Source organism: Ambystoma mexicanum, chromosome 4q, assembly GCF_040938575.1.
Source record: "Ambystoma mexicanum isolate Mex_15411 chromosome 4q, UKY_AmexF1_1, whole genome shotgun sequence".
NCBI lineage: Eukaryota > Metazoa > Chordata > Amphibia > Caudata > Ambystomatidae > Ambystoma > Ambystoma mexicanum.
Genome location: NC_090928.1, coordinates 650,807,163 through 650,824,284, shown reverse-complemented (window position 1 = coordinate 650,824,284; position 17,122 = coordinate 650,807,163). Strand labels below are relative to the sequence as shown.

General features: G+C 49.2%; 1 protein-coding gene across 1 annotated transcript in view; it reads right to left on the bottom strand.

Moving 5' to 3' along the window:
- Positions 1-17,122, bottom strand: part of CCT4 (chaperonin containing TCP1 subunit 4) — a 472,029-nt gene that overhangs the window by 111,825 nt on the left and 343,082 nt on the right. The window contains exon 12 of the mRNA XM_069608221.1: positions 12,163-12,397. Within this exon, the coding sequence (XP_069464322.1) occupies positions 12,163-12,397 (235 nt within the window). The remainder of the gene's footprint in view (positions 1-12,162; positions 12,398-17,122) is intronic.

The window sequence follows — 17,122 nt, the reverse complement described above, 5'->3', positions numbered from 1 at the left end:
CACTGGTGTAGCCTCCACAGGCTGAGCCAGGGCCGCCGCGACAGTATCGATAGAGGGCTTGGCCGGATGGATTAAGGCCTTCACCACCTTAGGTGCGCTCACCGCCTTATCCTTGAGGGGGGGACACTGCCTCGCTCCCCCTCCGATGGGGCCTTCGAGCTCGACCGGGGCCTCTCCAGGAGCTTCGCCGGGTGCTCGCCCTTCCTCTTACCCGACCCAGAGCGTTGGCTCGTGGCTGAAGGTGCCGGGGAGGGTCCGCCCTGCCTGGCGCCCGTAGAGCCCGACCGTTCGGCGCTCCTGGTGCCAGCGGACTCGCGGTGCTTGGCCTTGTGTTGGACCCCCGTCGCCGGGGCGTCCTCAAAGGTCTTAGAAGACCGCTCGGATTTCTTCCTCTTCTTCTCGCCTGACGGGCTCTTCCCTTCCAGCCAGTTGGCGAGACGTTGATGGCGGTCCTTCATGGTCCGCTCCGACATATTGCCGCAAAACGCACAGTCCTTCTCCACGTGCGTCTTGTCCTCATGTAAGCAGTAGAGACAAAAGGAGTGTTCGTCCTCCTTAAAGACTTTCTGCAGCTGGCATCCAGGGCAGATCCTGAACAGCTTTCCGGGCGTCGAGCTTCCCTTCTCCTGGGCCATGTCCGGGCCTGAGAAACTTCTGGAGTCCTCCAAAAGCGTAGCTCGACGAAATCTTCACCCTTGAGGGGCGCAGACGAATCCGACACGGGTCCCCGTTGATCGGATGGAGAGTCGGTGGAGCTTGAGGCTCTTTTGACCGAAAAAAAACGAAGTTTTTGAGAAAAAACGTGAAAAAAATAGCACTAACGCTCGAGAGCAATAGCACGAGGATCCCAACACATGAACGTGCGGTAAAAATCTGAAGATGGCTGCCAGAGGCGGTGCTTAGGTAGAGGGCAGTCATTGGCTGTGGTCAGTATGACGCAGAGACCAGTGATTGGTTATTACTACGAAAGACAGATCAGAAACGAAACTGATACTGTTTTTTTTTCTTTACCGAGGATTCCCAGCCTGACGACGGGGAATATTCATGAGCATGTGAATCCATGCCAGACCCCATGCTGGAGAAAAGGTTTGACGCTATATCAAAAAGTCTTTTCGGCATGTAGCATGGCGCTTAAATCTAACGACACTTGCAAGATTCAGCCATACACTTTGGGAGTGTGCTTCATCTGCGGCTGACTGTCTCCCGGAAGGAGAGGAAAGGGAAGCATTTTTTAACATCATTAAAGATGGGAAAGATGCAGTGTGCGAGTCCCTTCAAACTGGCATTGATTCTGCAGACAGTATCAGCAGGGCAGTGGCGGCAAGTACTACAATCCGCAGATTTGCGTGGTTGCGAAAGTCTGGTTTTACTCCAGATGTACAGGCCAGACTTTTGAATAGGCCCTTTGACGGCACTTCTTTATTTGGTAAGAAGGCTGATGCCGGCCTGGAGGTTAAAAACATCGAAGGCGGCAGCGAAATCTCTTGGAGCTGCAATCTGTTAGAATCCGAATTGCCCCTCAAGAACCTCCTGGAGGGGTAGGTCCTTTTGCTTTTACTCTGCATTCGGAAAAGGCAGACGACAGCCAGCTCAGATCGATCTCTTCGCGACGGCGGCGAACTCCAAGTGCCGGAGGTTCGCCAGCAGGTTTCCCCAACCGAGGAGCATGGGCGATGCTTTCTCGTCCCCCTGGGACGGCCTTTTCCTTTATCATTCCCGCCGTTGCCATTGCTACTCCGGCTCGTCAACCAGCTCAAGAGGTCCCGGTACAGGATGATCATGGGGGCCCCATTCGAGCCTATGCATTCGGTGCCTTTGAAGTTCCTGTCGTGGAAGACACCATTCCTCGTGGCCATCACCTCTGCACGACGAGTGGGAGAGATCCAGGCCCTGTCTTGCAAGCCTCCATACTTGACGTTTCACGACACGAGGGTGGTGCTGAGGACGCACCCTTCCTTCATGCCCAAGGTGCCGTCGGACTTCCACCTCAACGAGCCCTTGGTGTTGCCAGTTTTCTTCCCGTCGCCGGCTGAGAGGACTCTGCACTCGCTGGATGTAGCTAGAGCGCTGAAGTTTTACGTGGACCGCACAAAGAGGTTTCGGAAGACATCACAGCTGTTTGTGAACTTTGGACCTGTGAATCAAGGGAAGGCTCTCTCGAAGACTTCCATTTCCAGATGGCTCTCCGGCTGCATCATGCACTGTCACCGGTTGGTTGCCAGTCAAACTGACTGTTGCCAGGCCGTCCGAGGGCCCATTCGACCAGAGCAATCGCTGCTACTACGGCGTTCCTGTCTGGTGTGCCCCTGCTCGACATCTGCAGGGCTGCTACGTGGAGGTCGACGCACACCTTCACGAGATTCTACTGCGTCAACCGGGATTCCAGGGAGGAGTCCAGAGTCGGCCAGGCAGTGCTGCGCAACCTGTTTGCCTAAGTTGAGCCTGATGAGGAGGTAAGAGTTGCTTAATGTTGAGTTGTTGCATTGCTTGATATTGAGCCTTTTGCCACCTCCCGTGGTTGTGCATGTGTATACTGCTATGTATTTTTATATTCATGAGCATGTGAATCCATGCCAGACCCCATGCTGGAGAAGGAACAAGTTACTTACCTATAACTGTTGTTCTCCAGCATGGGTCTGGCATTGATTCACATGCGAACCCTTCCGCCTACCCCTCTGCGGCTCTTCACTTGGTCATACTGCCACTTCACGTGCTACCAAATCTGAGGATGGCTGCCAGGGGCGGGGCTTAGGGACAGGGCAGTCATTGGCTGGGGGCAGTATGACCCAGAGACCAGTGATTGGTTACTACTGAGAAAGACAGATCAGAAACTAAACTGATGCTGATTTTTTTCTATACCGAGGATTCCCGGCCTGACGGGGAATATTCATGAGCATGTGAATCCATGCCAGACCCATGCTGGAGAATTAGAAGAATCTACTTGAAGAAAGAACTGAGCAACACGATTCCGAGGCCCACGAAGCGCGGAAAACCAGAACTGAGCAACGTTCGCCACGCAAGTCCATTTATACGCACAATGACGTCGGCGCCGAGACGGTGGTTGTCGAGGGACACCAGCTCAAGGGACGTGGACGCGCAGCGCCCTCTACTAAAAAGAATTCTGAGGCCAGCAAGCTGGGATGTAATCTATCAAGATAAGGAATACATCGGAGGACACAATCCCTTTGCATTTGTATATTTATTTTATACACTTCTAGTTAAACACATTTATCACAGTTCTTAAGCAAGTTAAGTTCAGTCAAAGAAAGTATACACAACTCGCTAGTTAAATTGTAGACAAGTTTGAGCAAGAGTGAAAACTGAGCAAAACGGCACAGTGAAAACCAAACACAAATGGCACTCTAGCAATTTCTTATAAGGGAGGGAAAACGCAAGTCATATAGAAATATCTTCTTTCAGGGCCCAGCAGCACTTCCTATGAGTTTGTGAACCAGTTTAGGCAGTAAATCAGCATAGCAAATACTTAAATGAAAACTGAGCAAAATGGCACTTCACAAGGTTTAAAAGTGGGAAGGAAGGGGTGGTTATAAGAGGTAGGTGCACCAACACAGTTCTAGTTGAAAAGCAATCTAGTGAAGGCAGTTCTAACAAATTTAGCCAGAGTCAATAGGCCTGTGCCAGAGTCAGTGGTACAGGGCAAGGGCCCAGGAGCAAAATGTTCTTGTAGCTGCAGTCAAGACTTTGGTTAACGATTTTGAAGAGATGGATGCAGAAGGTGAAAGACAATGTTAAGAGAGGAGTGGCCAACCCAACAGGTAGGTAAAGGATTTAAAACACCTTTAGCTCTACCACGCAGAAAGGGCACCCTGGAGGAACAAGGTACCTTTAAAATGAAGAAGTGGCTCCTTCATTGGCGGTTGTTCCTGGTAGTTCCTGCAGTTCGGGGGAATCCAGCAGAGGAAGAGAGGCTCTCGTCGTGGAGGAAGGTTCGAGTAACTGCACTACCCAGGGATGAAACCAGCCGCGGTGCTGCCCGACGAATAAAAAGGTAAGCTCCTTTAAATCACGGTCCGGGTTGGACGGGTGCCTGGCTATCCGGTCTCCAAGTACAGGGTACTGGCGATTCAACCAGAGCAGGTCCAGGAAGGTGATTTGCAAACTGGTTGGCCCCACCTGCTCAAGGGAAGAAGGCTCTTTCAGATGAAGATCTTTTCTCGTCGTGTGGAGAAAAGTGGCGAGACGCTGCAGCAGGGCTTCACCGGTGGTTCAGTTGTTGCAGATGTCTTTGGCTTCTCTCCTCTTCGGCTTCTTAGGGTCCTGAGGAAGAGCAAGACGTCGCCACTGGAACTGCTTTTATGCAAAAAGAGCCCCATTCATACAGCCTAGCTGTCACACAGTGGAGTGGTCATCTTGGCGGGAGACCCTCCAGCCTATCAGGATACAGTGCGACATGGGTTGCTGAGGAAACCCTGTCCAGGGGTCCTATTCCCCCTCCCACACAATTGGCGCCACGGAGTCTGGAGTGGGTCCAAAGGACGAACAAAGGATCCCCGACCTGGGTTAGGAGTGTAGAGAAAGACACGAGGAAGAAGTAATATTAAAGTTCTGGCAAATAAAACCTACCGGAGTAAAGTTAATATTAAAATACACCAGCGGTATGTTAGAGGCTATCGGAAAATGTGGCAGCCTCGAAAAATGGGAAAATCCCATAGGAAAATATTTGCGGTCGAATATTTACGATAGTAACCACTGTGACCAGCCAGAAACTTGTGAGAGAGGGACTGTACGGTACCCTCTCTAAAATGAACATACGGGAAAAACTATTAACCCTTCCCAGTACCTCCATAGTAAGATGGGTTGTCACAAAAATTGACTAGTAAAGTCAATGGGGACTTTACATGCCCTGGGAGACAGTAGTCAGTCCCAGGGTATGGAGTCTATGATTGGGGGTCGCCACAACACCCGTGTGTCACTGCACGGAGGGTGCTGTGTAACACATGTGAATAAAGATGGTTCCTATGGAGGTGAGAAAAACCCCATAGACATTAAACACAAAAATAGCCTAGAACACACATAAAAAATGCTTAAGAGTGGGAAAAAGAGTCTCACTCCTAGCAGGAGAAAAAAAAAAAAAAACTTCAAATCCAGCAAAGCTGCTGAGGGACTCTATAGGTAAGGGAAATTAACCATAGAATGAGAATTCTCCCTAACATTCTCGTTGATAGAGAACCCCAGACTGAACAGAAGGTGTACAGTCTTTTGGGTGTTCAAAAAATGTGTCGTACGAGTCCCCTGTTATGAGCCAGTCGTCGAGGTAAGGGTAAACTGGGACAAATAACCTGCGCAGGTGTGCTGCAGCTACTGCCAGGACCTTCATAAACACCCCTGGCGCTGAAGCGATGCCGAAGGGAGCACCTTCAATTGGTAATGCCTGTCCTCTATCATGAACCTTCGATATTTCCTGTGCGCTGCCAACATTGAAATATGAAAGTATGCATCTTTCAGGTCCAATGTTGCCATGTAGTCGCCCTGTTTCAACAGCGGGATCACCTCCTGTAGAATTACCATGCAAAACTTCTGAGGTTTTATGAACTTGTTCACTGGGCGCAGGTCTACGACAGAGCGCATAGTGAGGTCCTTTTTGGGTACAAGGAAATTCCCTGAATAAATACCCTTGTTTACCTGAAGAATAGGGACGGCTTCTATGGCGTCCTTTTCCAGCAGCGCTTCCACCTCTTGATTCATGATCGCCAGATGGTCCGCTGAAAGGCGCGGTGGTCTGAATTGTGGAGATCAGGCGAATTCCACACAGTACCCGTGGGCAACCGTCTTTATGACCCACTGTTCTGAAGTTATCCCCTCCCATGCCGTGAGGATAGATGTTAAGCGCCCCCTAACCGGGGTGACATGGGAGGGGATCTGGATCTGATGGTCATTTCTGACCGGAGGCAGAGGCTACTCTAGAATTGGGGCCTCTACCTCTGGCTTTGCCACGTCGCTGACCCCTTGGAGGGTAGTATGCGGGGCTTCCTGATGTTTGTGCGGCATTAAAGTTTCCCGTGCCACAGTTGTTCTGACTTGCATGGGACTGCCCTCGAAAGGACTGCTGAGAATTACTTCCTCTCTGGGAGGGGAAGCACTTTGAGTGATTTGTTGCAGCGACTTAAGAGTCTCATGCTTTTTTTTGGCTGTTTTTAGGGCCTCATCGACCGCCTTTCTGAAGAGGTTAGCTTCTTCAATTGGTTTATTGATGAGAGAGGCCTGTGTTTCAGGCTTAAACCCTGAGGTACGAAGCCAAGCATGCCTTTTGAGTAAGGTTCCTTGTGCCAGAGACCTGCCTGCTGTTGCAGCTGTGTCCAGAGTGTTCTTTATTACATTCTGGTTCACTTGCCTGCCTCTGGCCATAATAGTGAGAAGCTTGGAGCTGACGGGCTGTGGGACCTCTTGGAGACCTTCCTGTACTAGGTTCCATTGAGCGTCAGCATAACTCGCCAATAGCGTAGTGTTATTCGCTATGCACCTGATATATGCTGCAGCCAAGGTAACCCGTTTACCTAGGGCATATAGCCTCCCCTGTAGCAAGGGGGTACTCCGGCCCGTTTCCGGGTGGTAGTCACTACCAGGGAATCGGGGGTGGCTTGCCCTTTAATGTATTGAGGGTCAGAAGGAGCTGGCCGAAATAACTTTTCCACTCTTGGGTTCACTGCCCTGGTTTTGACACCAGGGAGGGAGCCAATCTTCTCTTAATAGAATTAAGGAGGAGAATGGCCTGGCTAGAGGGAGGTTTCTCCTTAAGAATATCTTTTACAAAGTCCTGCTCAGGCACTGCCTCTTGAGTAGAGATTTTAAAATGCTCAGCCGTCTTCTTTAACATGGTATTAAAGGCCATTTGGTCGTCTACAGGAGGGGCCTGGCGAGCCGGGGTAGATGGAGGGGAATCCGGGCACAATACAGTGTCCTGATCTTGATGGGGGAGCGTCCATGGGTCCATGCCCATTCGCTGGGTTTCTTCCCAATTGTCCGTGGCATCCGCCTGGTCCTCATCATAATTCTGTAAGAAGGAAGGTTCTTCACTGTAAATGTCCCGATAAGTATCCATCTGGACGATGTCTTCATGATGGATCGGGACAGAAGGCTGATCTTCTTGGAAATGTGAAGCAGATTGAAGATTAGGCTCTCCACAAGATCTTTTCGGGGAAGGGTGCTCAGAAAAATTGATAATTCTTTTAAGACGGCCCAGACACCCTTCAAATTTCTCCCTTGTCCATTTAGAGGACCCAGAAGGGCCTATGGGTGGAAAAGCGTCGCCTTCTGCCCTTAGGCGCTGAAAATTGTCTCTCAGGGTGTTGGAAAGAGGTTCTTGACTGTCCTCATAGGTATCGTGAGAATCTGGGCACCATGGCGTATCCAATGATTTGTCCGGGGCCTGCCCCATGCTTTTCGGCAGAACAAGAATAAGTCCAACTGCCGAAGTCATTCTTGCGATGCTGTGTTCGATTACCGCCGAATCGGCATGAGTTAGTGGGTCTGAAGGACTAGCGATTGACTTATTGCCTTGCGCGGCGTTGGAGGGTCTAGCGGTTTGTTTTTCGCCTTGAGGCCTAGTCGTGATTTTTGGGCCTAGCACGGCCTTCGGGACCGGCGTAGCATCGGATTTCCGCGCTTCGACGTGTAAACCTGATTTGGGGATAGCGCTGCTGTTTGTTTTGGAAAACCCAGTCGCAAGACACTGCTGTGGATGCGTGGAAGGCTTTGGATCTGAACGATCCGAGTAATCCGCCAAAATTTTCACAGGCCTTACTGGTGCTTTCACATTTTTCGATGTACCCGTGGAAATAGGTGTAGGGGTTGTGTGTTTAATGTAATGCGATTGTACGCCTCCGTCGCCGCCGGGTATTGTCCATGAAGCAAGACCAGAGTCAGGACTTAAAGGGTCAGGGACAGGCGTGGCGGACCTAGAAGTGTGTACAATCACCTGGTATCCACGGGGATGCCACCCAGCCCTGGTTGGATGATTTGCACTCTCTTACCATCTCCCGGTCCCTTGGCAAGGCCTCTGGTTAAAGATGGGTCTTAATATTGTAAAAGGTGGATTTTCCGTCCTGCTCCTCGTGGCAGGGGCGCATAGATGTGGGGGGCGAGAAGCGACCAAGTTACTTCACTGGTGCTATCCCCCCTGTGGGAATCTAGGCCTGCTGCGACTCCACAGGTTTGCTGCTTTACAGTCTTTATATGCAGTTCTTATGTTCCTCTTTTAGTTCAAATATTGTCTTGCTTCTTTCTTTTTAGGTATGGAAAGGTATTTTGGTGTTGTCATGCAGTTTGAAGATGAGCATGGGCCGATAGGCGAAAGCGCGGTGTGCGCGATGCTGTCCGGTGAGTAATGTGCGATGCGCAGCGTTGTTTCTCCTTTTATATTGCTAACCTGTGTCTTTTCTCTCCTTGCAGGTTGCGATGTTCCTCGCCGAGCACCGTAATGTTCCAGCAATGATACTGACCAGGAGAGGACTACCCAGGTAAGAATTGTGTGGCTTTCTTCATTCGGGAGGAAACGTACGTGAGTAAAATGCTTAATGCGGTCTTTCTTTCTCCTCTTTCCAGGTTATGTTATTCCAGGATGCATGCAGTGCCGGATGATGGAGTTCGTACCTTCAGGTGAGTGGAACTGAAGTCGGCGATGGATTGAAGCCAGGATACTGTTCCAGGTAAGTTTCGTAGTGTTCCTTCTCTCTCTGCAGGTCCTTGGTTTCAGGTAAGCTGGCATCAAAGAACTGGACACGGTGAGTGTTACGCTGCCCACAGCAGACTAACGCAAAGCATGTTCTGATGTTTGCGTGCGGTTTAAATAGTCTCAGGTAAAGTAGTCCAGGTAAAATAGTCCCAGACCTGCCACACCCAAAGTAGTCCAGGTAAAGTAGTCCCAGGCCTGCCACACCCAAAAGACTAGACCGCATAGCTCAGTTCCTTGTAACTGAGCCATGCGTGTGCCTCCATGTTGGCTGAACCTCCAAGTTAAATAGTCCCATTCTAATGTTGGTCTTCATGATGGTCATGAGCCTGGCGCCAAAGTCGCCAGGACTGACTCCAAGAGAGTCTTGGATGAGGTTTTAAGGCCTTTGACCTGGCCCTAACTGGAAGGCTGACTTGCCAGTGAGGGCCAGGGGCAAGGGTCATGACAAGTGTCCGCCTCGAGGTCCATCACATCCGCAACAGATGTTTGGTAATCAGAGGTTCCCCCGTCACTTTCAGCGGGGGGAAGGAGGTTCCACCCGCGACATACCGTGTGCGGCACACCGCTTTACATTGTGCTCCTTAAGGGTCTTAGGCCGAAGGAGTTTATAAGCCGCACACCGCTTCTTGTCGTGATCTAAGGGGAGACAGGAGTTGCACGTCCTGTGTTAGTCCTTCCACGGATATTTGACCCTGCACTTAGGGCAGAACCTAAAAGGAGTACTTTCCATAGCAAAAGGGGAAGAGGACCAGACCAAGAGGGTAAAGGAGGGGGAAAGAGGAAAGACACCAGAAATATGGCCACCACAACCCCACTCTCCCTACTGTAAAGGCCAGCCAGAAGGCCCGGCCACGTGAATGCTTCAGCCGCCGGATCGGAGGTGCCGAAATCCACCACCGTAGACAAGTCCCCCGTAGTCTTTGTCGAAGTTGTTCTTGGCATCAAAATGACTTAAGGAGGAAATAACCGACAAGTCGGTTTAGGATAAGCAATGTCTCTTATGTAAGAGCTCCGCTATAGGGCGACCAGTTAACTGGGTGGAAAAACACTGAGGGAACTCGGTGCATGAGGGATTTTGGGTACACTACGCATCGATATTGATAGTGTTAGACATGCCTAGGCCGACGCCCCCCTTCAGTCCCCGAAAGACAAGATGCAATACTATGCGGTTACCACCTGATGTCTGACCATATGCACAGCATGTGATTCTAAGCAGATTAACAAGCATCAGAAATATTATTCTTCCTCTTGAGAAGGGTCAAAGACCTTCTGAAGTTTAGCCGCAGGAAGAGGAGAGGTTCTCCTCTCTAGGTCTTTTGGGTGTGGATTTTTCAGAAACTTCTACAAACCTTTCTAGCCTATCCATACATCCCTCAAATTTCTATCTGGTCCAAATAGATGAATCAGAAGGATCCAGGGGTGGAAAGAGCTCCTGTAGTGGATTTTCTGTCACCAAACGTCGAGATTTCTCCTTTAATGTCGAAGAAATCCCTCCATTGCCTTCCAAAAAGTCCTTTCGGGGGACTGACTGTTGATGTGTGTCCTGTTTCACTTTGGGCCTCTCCGTCGGTTCCGATGAATCCTTCAGCCTATCCCTGGATTTAGAGGAATCCTTGGAATTGTCCTTGGGTCTCGAATCCTTGGACCATTGCTTCGGACCATCCGGTGAAATAATCCTGGCAATGCTTTCGGTAATCACCTCAGAGTCGGGAACTTGTAAAGTTCGGGCCTGCGGAACTAGGGCTCTCTTGGGTATGGACGCTTCATTCTGATGCGTCTCGACGGACTCCTGGATATTGGGGGCAGCGCCCTTCCATTTAGAGGGACCAGTCGCAAGGCGCACCTGCAGTTGCGGGGAGGGCTGCCGATCTGGACGATCGGCGGGCAAAGTCGAATTTATTGGTGTGCCCGTTGGCACCATGGACCGCTTCGACTGTTTCGTTGAAGACGTCCCTGGGGTTGTGTTCTTAGTGTGTGAAACAGGTGCGTCTTTGTTGCCGGGGTGTACAGTCCCCATAGCAGGACCTGATTCTTGCCTAGTGGGGCCGGGGACAGACGCAGAGCAAGAATGCTCTGCCGCGAGGTCAACCGGCTCTGAATCGGAGGCCTATTCATCACTCAGCCCCTCGTCACCATCGGCGGTTGTGGCAGCGGGAGAACTAGACTCAGCCTTTGACATTCCGTAGGCCTCCCACCGTTTAACACACGCTCCTTCAGTGTCTTTGGATGCAGGAGCTTGCAAGCCGCAAACACCGATTACACTTACGGTGTTTATCTTTTCAAGGGAATTTGGCCTTACAAGAGGGATAAAACCTAAATGGAGTCCTCTCCCCAGGGAACAAAGAGGAAAGGGAAAGGCATTCTTAGAAAAGGAAATGTCCACCCCGACCCTGTTCTCCCTACTCTGTAGGACGGCCTGAAGGCCCGGCCACGTGGTCGGAAGCGCCGACCGGAACACTGTCCATCGAAGATCCGTGGAACCGTCTTCGGCAGAAATCTGGAAACAGCAGTCGATGGAAGGGACAGTAGGATAATATTCAATAACTAATATACAACCAAAGGTCGAGGATAACAATAGCAATGTCTCTGGACGAGCTCCACATAAGGCGACCAGTATACTGGCTGGAAACAAACAATCTGACGGACCTCGACACGTGAGGGATTTTGGGTACACTACACGTCACGTAGGGATAGTGTTACAGGCACGCCCATGCCGACGCCCCCTTTCGATTCTTGAAAGACAAAATGCAATATTCCGTGGTTACCATTGGATGTCAGGCTATATGCACAGCATGCAATTCTAAGCAGATGGCCAAGCATCAGAAAAAGGGTTACTTGGTAACCCTCCCAGCAGTCCCATAAGATGGTATGTGCTGGACCTACAAAGTAAAAAGGTAAGCAAGATCAATTTTACCTTACTATTCTTGGTAACAGTAGTTCACCCAAGAAAAGGTATTTAAACCTGAAAAGAAATCTAAGGGATCTCTCAGTGACACTGCACTGAGTGTGCTGTGTGTCATACGAAAAGCTGATGCCCATGGAGTTTGTTAGACTCCAAAACAATGAAAACTAAATCCTGGTCAGGGAAAACCCCACAAGAGGGAGTGGGGAAAAAGTTCCCACTCACTCAGGAATTAAAATTAAAAAGTCATAAGTCCAGCAAGAGAGCTCTGGTCTCTAAAGTGGGAGGAAATTAGCACAGAAATGACATTTCTCCCCAACAGCGATACACACCTTACCTGTAGGTCCGGGTTTGACTAAACAGTCTTCCCTGTTAACCATAATAGGGAGTTTGGGGGGGCCCCCCTCGCAAAATCCTCCTCAGGGTTCACTTTGGAAATCCATATAAACAAGTTGTGTAGCATTAGGGTGAAGCAATTCATTTGACCATGAAGTGAGATTATATGACTTTAGTTGCCAATTAGTCATTAAATTGTAAAAGTCTGCAGCAAAACCAAGTACTCCATTACCTTTCTAACGTTTATGCCTGCAGTTTTCTCTCCTTGGGCATGCCGGTTTCTCAGTTCTGTCACAGTAGAAATGGGGTTAAGGCCTGCATTTTCAGCCAGTGTTGATGGAATGACCTCAAGGGCATCTGCGTAAGCACGAACACAGTAGGACTCCATCCCACTTAAAGTGCGAGAATATTCTGTCAATCGTAAAGCCAATTCAATTTCTGGAGCACCGCCTCCTGCTATTAGAGCTCTGAAAATAGAAAAAGATTACAATAACTGTTCAACTAGGTTATAACTTACACAAGTAGTGCTATAAAAACAGCAATGTTGCTTAAACCAATCTTGTATGGTCAGTTTTTGCATACTTGGACGAACGTAGCAACAACTTGCACAAAGCAATGAGAAGCCAGAACACAGCAATCAATATCTGCAGAGTAAGCGGATTAAGAGATTCCCCAACTAAAAGTCGATACCGACCAATTTAAGTGTCGATGTTCGGTCGAAAGTACTGAGATGCAGATCTGGCACGATTTTCCTAATCTTTTTGCTTGACCTGAACAAATACTACAACCTTGTTGGCTATTGAGTTCTAAAAGGCCGCAGACATCTCAGGGTGTGCCTTTTAGGGGGAATTTTCAAAACCAACGCTGGTGTGGTGGTGTTTGGCAAGGTTGTATGCAGTACCCGGTGGGAGACTGCACCAGCCTTGTCCTCTTGGCAATAGCAAACCAACCTTTGGTATAAGTCTGTACTACGCAAGTTGTTAGAGTGACTGATCAGCCAGGCTTATCTGAAGAGGGGTCAATGTGAGCTGTAGGGTTGTAACAGAGTTTTCACAGTGGCAAATAACACTTCCACTCAAGGTTTCTTGATTAAACAATTATTTATTAATTTGTCAGTCAGTTTGAATAAGCCTTCTTTAGATGGGAGCAGGTGTGTAACACTTAAATATAATGGAGTCTATCAGGGAGCCAGGACAGCCAATGTCAACTGAGAAAAGTCTAGGGGAGCTGAAGTTCTCCTTGAAGGCAAGTAAAAAGTCTTGCAGAGTTAAGCGAGTTCTTGTTGAAAAAGAAATCGCTGTTGGGCCACAAGCTGGGAGGCTTGTGAAAGGCAGAGCTGCAAGCACTCTACAAAAAAGCAGTAAATGCAAGTCTCAACTGAGAGCAAGCAAACTACACAGCAAGATGCAAGTACCCCTTAGTTCACAGTACCTCAGGTCTGAAGAAATTGGTTTCAGCTGGCTTCTGTTCCTGTTGTAGTATGGCAGATCCTGTGGTTCCTGGGCCTCTGTCGTGGGGACAAGAGTGAGGACATCGGGAATCCTGCACTACAGTTTGAAGGTCAGCTGCAGCAATGGGCAAAGTTCAGATCAGCGACACTTTGCGGTTTCAGCTTCATGCAAATCGCACCACAGCGGTTCTCGGGAAACCTTGTGGGCTTTCCTGGCTTCTGGGGGCCAGCACTCTTTCTGTTGAGGTGGCTCAGGCTTGGCTAGTCCTCCTTCGAGGGAGTCGAACTTCCAGTAGCTCGGGTCAGACTTAAAAGAGAGCGTTTCCAGACGAGTTCGTCCTTGGGTCGATTGGTCACACCAAACCAAGGGGAGAAGACACCCTTTGCAGGGCTTCTGCAGCCGAGGCTAACTCGGAGCTTCAGCACTGCACCGGGGTTTCACTGAGCAAACCAACTGTCCAGGAGTTACAGCAAGCTTCTCTTCCAAGTAGTTCTTCGGATTCCTTCGTCCAGTGGTCGACTCGGCCTTCCTTGCAAAAGACCCCCCCTTTTATACAAGTCTTCCATTCATACGCAGCCTATCTGTCACTCACACAGCGGGTGCCTGTCCTCCAAGGACAGCCAGCCGGCCAAACACCTTTGGGTGCATTTCTGTAACCAAGGAGAGAAAGCCACATGGAGTTTCGGGAATCTGCCTCGCTTCCTGTGCTGCCACACACACTGGAGCCAGAGGCGGGCTTCAGCAGTGAACCCTGCCGAAGAAAGAACGAACAAACAGACTAAACCTGGTTTGGCGCGCAGAGTAAATCTCAAGAAAGACCTTTCTAACAAGAATAAAGTGAAAAAAGAAGACCAGGACCATTTTGACAAAATGGACACCCATGGGTGCTTTACTGCAGCTGCAATCGCAGCCCGCAGTAAAAACGCACAATGGTAGGAAAAAGTAAAGCACTGTCACCAGCCATTAATTGTAGAAAGGGTATAACAAAAATGTTACATGAGAAAGTAGACAAAGAGGCTACTAAGTAAACCCCCTAGCACTCTAAGATAGTGTGTGCTGGGTCTGCAAAGTTACAAAAGGCAAGTAAAGTCAAATTCACTTTACGGCTCTTGGAAATAGTAGTTTAACCAAGAGAAGGTATTTAAACCTTAGGGAAATATGAAAGACTTCCCTGTGCCACTGCACTGAAGGTGCTGTGTGTCACAATGCAAAGATGATGCCTATGGAGTTTGTCAGACTCCAAAACCAAAGTAAACAGTGTTCAAATCAAAGAAAAATACATGAGTGGGAAAAAGGTCTCGCCCTCTCCAAGATAAAAGTGAACAGTCCTAAGGGCCAGCAAAAAAGCTGGGGGTCTCCAAGGTAGAAGGGAATTAGCACATTTCTGAGAATTCTCCCTAACAGGTGGTGAGAGGCCGGCCTAGTGGATCTGCAAGGGCTTTTCACAATGGATCTAACCAAGCTCACTTAGGAGCACTTGGGCTGAGCAATGATTAGACTTAGGGAGATCAAGTGGTTTGGTGTATGTTAGGGAGAAATCTCTGTTTAGGCTGAATTTCCTAACCTAGTGAGTCCCCCAGCAGCTTTGCTGGATTTTTGGGGTTTATTTTTTTCTCCTGCCAAGAGTGAGACTCTTTTACCCTCACTCTTGGATATGACTTGAGTGTGTTTCTTTGGATCTAGAAGTGTTTAATGGACTCCATACCCTGGGACTGACTGCTGTCTCCCAGGGCATGTAAAGTCAGTATTGACTTTACTAGTCTTAAATTCTGAACAGAACCAGTACAAACCATCATATTGTGGACGTACTGGCTGGGGCAATTAGATTGCCCCAGGGTCTGTTAGTCGAGGGGGCACGTCTCCGTCCCCCCTGATCCGAGTTTTGGCTGGTGGCAGTGGATACTACTTTTCATATTCAACTGCGAATATTTTCCTATGGGATTTCCCATTGTTTTAGGCTATCTTTATTTAATTATTTACGGTAGCCTCGAACATACCGCCGGTTTATTTAATTAATATTAATTCTCCGGTTGGTATTTTTTGCCAAAACTTGATTCTAAAATGGCGTTTGTGTTCTCTTCTGTGACTCCAACCCAAGTCGAGCCCTTTGTTCCACTTTTTGGCGGGCTTCTCCACAGAAGCCCTCCAAAGTGGTGCCACTCTGTCAGGGGTACTTAGGAGGGGTGGAGGGGAATTTAGGCACCCTGGACTGAGTTGCCTAGGCAACTGAAGTCGCACTCCATCCTGATTGGCCCAAGTCGTGAGCCGGCCGGCTCACCACTTAGCATGTTTGAGTGACAGCTAGGCTGAGTGAATGGGGGTTTGCTGCATAAAAGCAGGGCTTTGGGGACTGGAACTTCAGAAGTCGCCACAGGACCCAAGAATCCGACAAGGGAGAAGCTGAGCCGACCTGCCACGACACCACCACCGGTGGAGCCCTGCTGGACTGCCTCACCACTTTTCCCCAACGACAGAGGAGATCTCCCGCCGGAGAGTCTTCTTCCTTTGACTGGTGGGGATAACCAGTTTCACCGTCTTTTCGCTTTCCCGACGTACCTCGTGGCCGCCTTGCCCGTGCCAAGCACCCCGGCAGCCGGGATACCACGTTTTACCACGACTGCGAAACCAAGGTACCACCTTTAACCGGAAAACTCTGCGGCTAGTTTCTTCCCTGGTAGTGCAACGACCTTCATCTTTCCTCCAAGTCGAGATCTTCTCTTCCCCTGGACGACGACGCAACTTGCACCGACTACCAGGAACAACTGCCACCGCTGGAGGATCCTTCCCACTTAAGGTACCGTCTCCCGCCTGGCTTCCCTTGCTACCGACTGTACGGGGTAGATTTAGCCCCCGGCTTTCGAACCTGGGTTAGCCTGGGACACCTTGGCTAAACTTTTCTAAGCCTCTCTAAACTCTTCTTCAACCCTCTGCAAGACTTTCTAAGCCTAGTGTAACTGTGATGTTGGGCGCATTTGTGCTCTTTTCCCTCTAAGAGTGGGCCCAGCCTTTGGACTTCGGGTTACCAGTGACTTTTTGCTCTCTGCCTTGCTAACAGTGTTCCTGAATCATAGAGTGATGTACCTCTTCATATTCTGTCTTTCTCCCCACCCCCCTTTCTCACAAACTTATTAGAGTGCAATCTAGTTAAGCGCTCACCTCTGTATGAAAATAAGTGGTGTTTTACTGTGATTTATCTAATAGGCAAAAAAGGGGTGTATATATCATAATAGTAACTGTGTTTAGAACATTTTTCAATAAGAGTGCTGGAGTGTTTCAACTGTGTGTTTTTAATAAATAAAAATATACTTTGATACCAAAGCTCTGGTCAGTGTTTGCTTGTATTATTGTATCTGAGTGCCTATTGAGTATACTTTGCATACTGCCCAACTCTTCTTGAGACAAGTCTGACTGCTCAGCCACAGCTACCAGGTAAATCTGGGTGGCAGACTGCTACCAAGTGGGTTTACTGCCAACACCTGTAGTCTTAAATCTTTGCAGTGTTCCCTAAGGGAACTGCACAGGTTTCTGCCTAACAGTGTAAAGGTAACAGACAAAGTATTAGAAGGGCCACACAGATGTACATTAATAGACTATTAAAAAACAACATACTTAGCCCTCTGCAATGTTCTGTCTGGTGGGCGTTCCTCCCCCGGATGCCACATCTTGGAATCTAACTTGAAGCACAGCTGCTCTCTTCCACCGCCTGGGGGAGCAGTACTGTTCCACGTTTGCTCCGCCTTG